The sequence below is a fragment of the Cucumis melo genome, chromosome 12 (assembly GCF_025177605.1).
Source record: "Cucumis melo cultivar AY chromosome 12, USDA_Cmelo_AY_1.0, whole genome shotgun sequence".
NCBI lineage: Eukaryota > Viridiplantae > Streptophyta > Magnoliopsida > Cucurbitales > Cucurbitaceae > Cucumis > Cucumis melo.
In genome coordinates this window covers 23,669,085-23,671,982 of record NC_066868.1, presented here as the reverse complement: position 1 = coordinate 23,671,982, position 2,898 = coordinate 23,669,085, and the positions used below count along the sequence as shown (strand labels likewise).

Sequence of the window (2,898 nt, the reverse complement as noted above, 5' to 3'; positions counted from 1 at the left end):
TTCTAAAGTAAATTACTATTCAAGTGAAATTGAAACCTCCATGTTCAGTCATTGTCAGATCCTCCCTTTCTCTCTTCTTCTATAACCCTATCTGGCCCTCACACTACATAATACACATGACCTAATAATTAACTAAAATAAAACAATTTACAACGCCACAACTTTTATATATAATATTAATAATGCATTGTGCAATTGAGAAATTATTATTCAACGGTGGTTAATAGTTTTGTATGGTGGATTAGAATGAGGTGTTGGCTTTGCATATTGGTCAATGATGAAGTGAGGCCATAGTTGAGGGATTTGAAGAAGATGGAAGGGAGTAATTAATGATAGTTTTTAGTGATTTACGTTTGTTTCAATAATTCTATCATATCCCACTGTTATTCTGAAGTAGACATATTATAATATGTATTAAATGTACATAACTAACATTGCAAGAGTCACTTTATAATATGTAGTAAATGTAGATTGAATAATAATGTGAATGTTGAGATTATGATATATTTTTAATTATGATTTGGGTTGTGTAGTACAAAACTAATCCTATGAGCTGAGCTGTCTAAATAATTAAATAATTAAAAAGGGAAAGGGAAGATTAATTAGAAATAGAAATAGAGAAGAGAAGAGAAGGCCCAGCCCGGCCCAATTGGAGGGTGTTCCCTAGAACTGAGACACCACTTATAAAGGCTCCACGTGTGACCTTTTCTCTGACACTGCCAGGCGCCGCGCTCAGCCCCTCATTCGTAGGGCTTACGTCATCCCCCTCACGTCTCATCAGCCGCCGTCTCCCCCTTCCTCCTTCCTCCTTCCTCCTTCCTCCTTCCTCCTTTCCCCCTTCTCTTTTTCTATTATTTTATCATTATTCTTTTACTAATTAATTCCCCTCTCTACTAATCAAAATTCCTATAATTATCGTTTGTATTTATATATTTTATGTGTAGTTTATGCCGTCTACCCGACGATTACGGGTGACTTAGTGGGTCCCTTCTTTCTTTTCCCCCTTCCACTTCAAACTTCTTCTCTTCCTTTTTATTTTCACTTCCCACATAATCCCTTTTCCTCTCTCTCTCTCTCTCTCTCTCTAATTTCTTTCTTCCCCACAAAACAAAACCCCTTTTACTTTTTCTTCACTTCATCTTCATCTTCATGGCTTCCACTCGCGAAGGTCACTACAGAGGCGTCCGAAAGCGTCCATGGGGTCGTTACGCCGCCGAAATACGCGACCCTTGGAAGAAAACCCGTGTTTGGTTAGGCACTTTCGATACTCCTGAAGAAGCCGCCCTTGCTTACGACGGTGCTGCCCGTTCCCTCCGCGGCTCTAAAGCTAAAACCAACTTCCCTCCTCCCCTCCCTGGTCTCTCCCTCGACCTCAACGTATCCGGTCCTTGGCCCACCCCTACCTCTGCACCCCCTTGTTCCTCCTCCTCCTCGTCCTCGTCCTCAGCTCGTTTTCTCCTCGGCGATTTCCTCCGTCACGGCGTCAGAAATGATATGTGTAATCTCAATGTGGATGCAGCCTCTCCGGTTCTTGTGGACACAAGCGCTTCAGCTTCTTCCACAGCTTCCGCGTCGTTTATTGGTCATGTCCGACGTGGCCTCCCTTTTGATCTCAACGAGCCTCCACCGGTGTGGCTATGATCCATTCAACAAACCAACCGGCGTTTTTTACGGACATCATTCTCTCATTTCCCTTTTTATTTTTATTTTTAACCGTCCTTTGTATCCACTTTTTCCACCCCCCAAGATTAAAAAAATACATATGTTGTAAATACAAGTTTTGGTGGATATTATTGATTGGTCTCTTCCATACTTTCTTTCTTTCTTTCTTTCTTTCCTTTATATTTTACTATTATTATTATTATTATTATTATTATTATTATTATTTATCCAAAAAAATTAAAAAAAAATTAATGATGGGTTGCCGGCCGCCGCCCGCGGAAAAAATATTGTTTCCATCGGACTAGTCACGCGCCAAAAGCGTGAGATATAAAGTTCGAAAATTGAATGAAAAGGCAAAACATTTTATAAAAAGTGAATTGATTAAAAAAAAAAAAAAGAAAGAAAAAGAAATTAGTGTAGAAAACGACACCGTATTGGAAAGAAGAATGAAGGGGAAGAGGAGAGCGCAAGCGTGTGCAGTTTTGTATAATAATTGCATTCCCTTTATTAGTTTAGGTTTGATTGGTACGTCGGGTTTTGCGGTTTCGGCAATTTCAGCACCCTATTTATTCATCCTTTTTTAGCCTTTCCTTTCCTTTCCTTTCTTTCTTTCCCTCCACGCGCCCCCGCCGTTTACCCTTTTCTTTTTCTCCTTTTCTATTTTCCTTTTTGTTTTTCTTTTTCCCCCAATTTGACTCATTCTTCTCTTTTTTATTTATTTATTGTATTATTTGGGTCTCAATTAACCTTTTATTCCGTACTTACCTTTCAATTTTTGTTGTACTGTTTCTAAATATCTTCTTTCTTTTTTAAGTTTACATAATAATTGAACTATAAATATCTCTTCTTATCTCTTCATTTTACTCATAAATACAATCCTACTTTTCTCCTCTCTCGGTATACTCATTTTATTTATTATAAGTTTGTGTTTATTTATTTCAATTTGAAGCATGGAAAATGAACTGGTATTGTATACGAATAAAGTGAGGAATAATTTGATGTATTGTAGGGTTTGAAGAGTCAAATATTGGTGGTACTAAAAAGTGAGAAAGGGTGTGTAGTGTTATGATTCTATGAAAGTGGGAACATTCCATTCTTGGCTTGTGTTCTTTTTCTCTTTCTTTTTCTTTTGTCAATATATCAGTACTATATAAATATAAATAAATTTACTATATGGATCAGAATTCAGAAACAAAAAAAAAACACACACACACACACAAGTCTTTTCTGCTTTTT

General features: G+C 37.3%; 1 protein-coding gene across 1 annotated transcript; it reads left to right on the top strand.

Annotated features, from left to right (window-relative positions):
- The first annotated feature begins 492 nt into the window (after positions 1-492).
- On the top strand, positions 493-1,812 carry LOC103486573 (ethylene-responsive transcription factor 12). The gene has a single exon (XM_008444579.2). The coding sequence runs from the start codon at positions 1,150-1,152 to the stop codon at positions 1,639-1,641; it is 492 nt and encodes a 163-aa protein (XP_008442801.1). The 5' UTR covers positions 493-1,149; the 3' UTR covers positions 1,642-1,812.
- Positions 1,813-2,898: the final 1,086 nt, after the last annotated feature.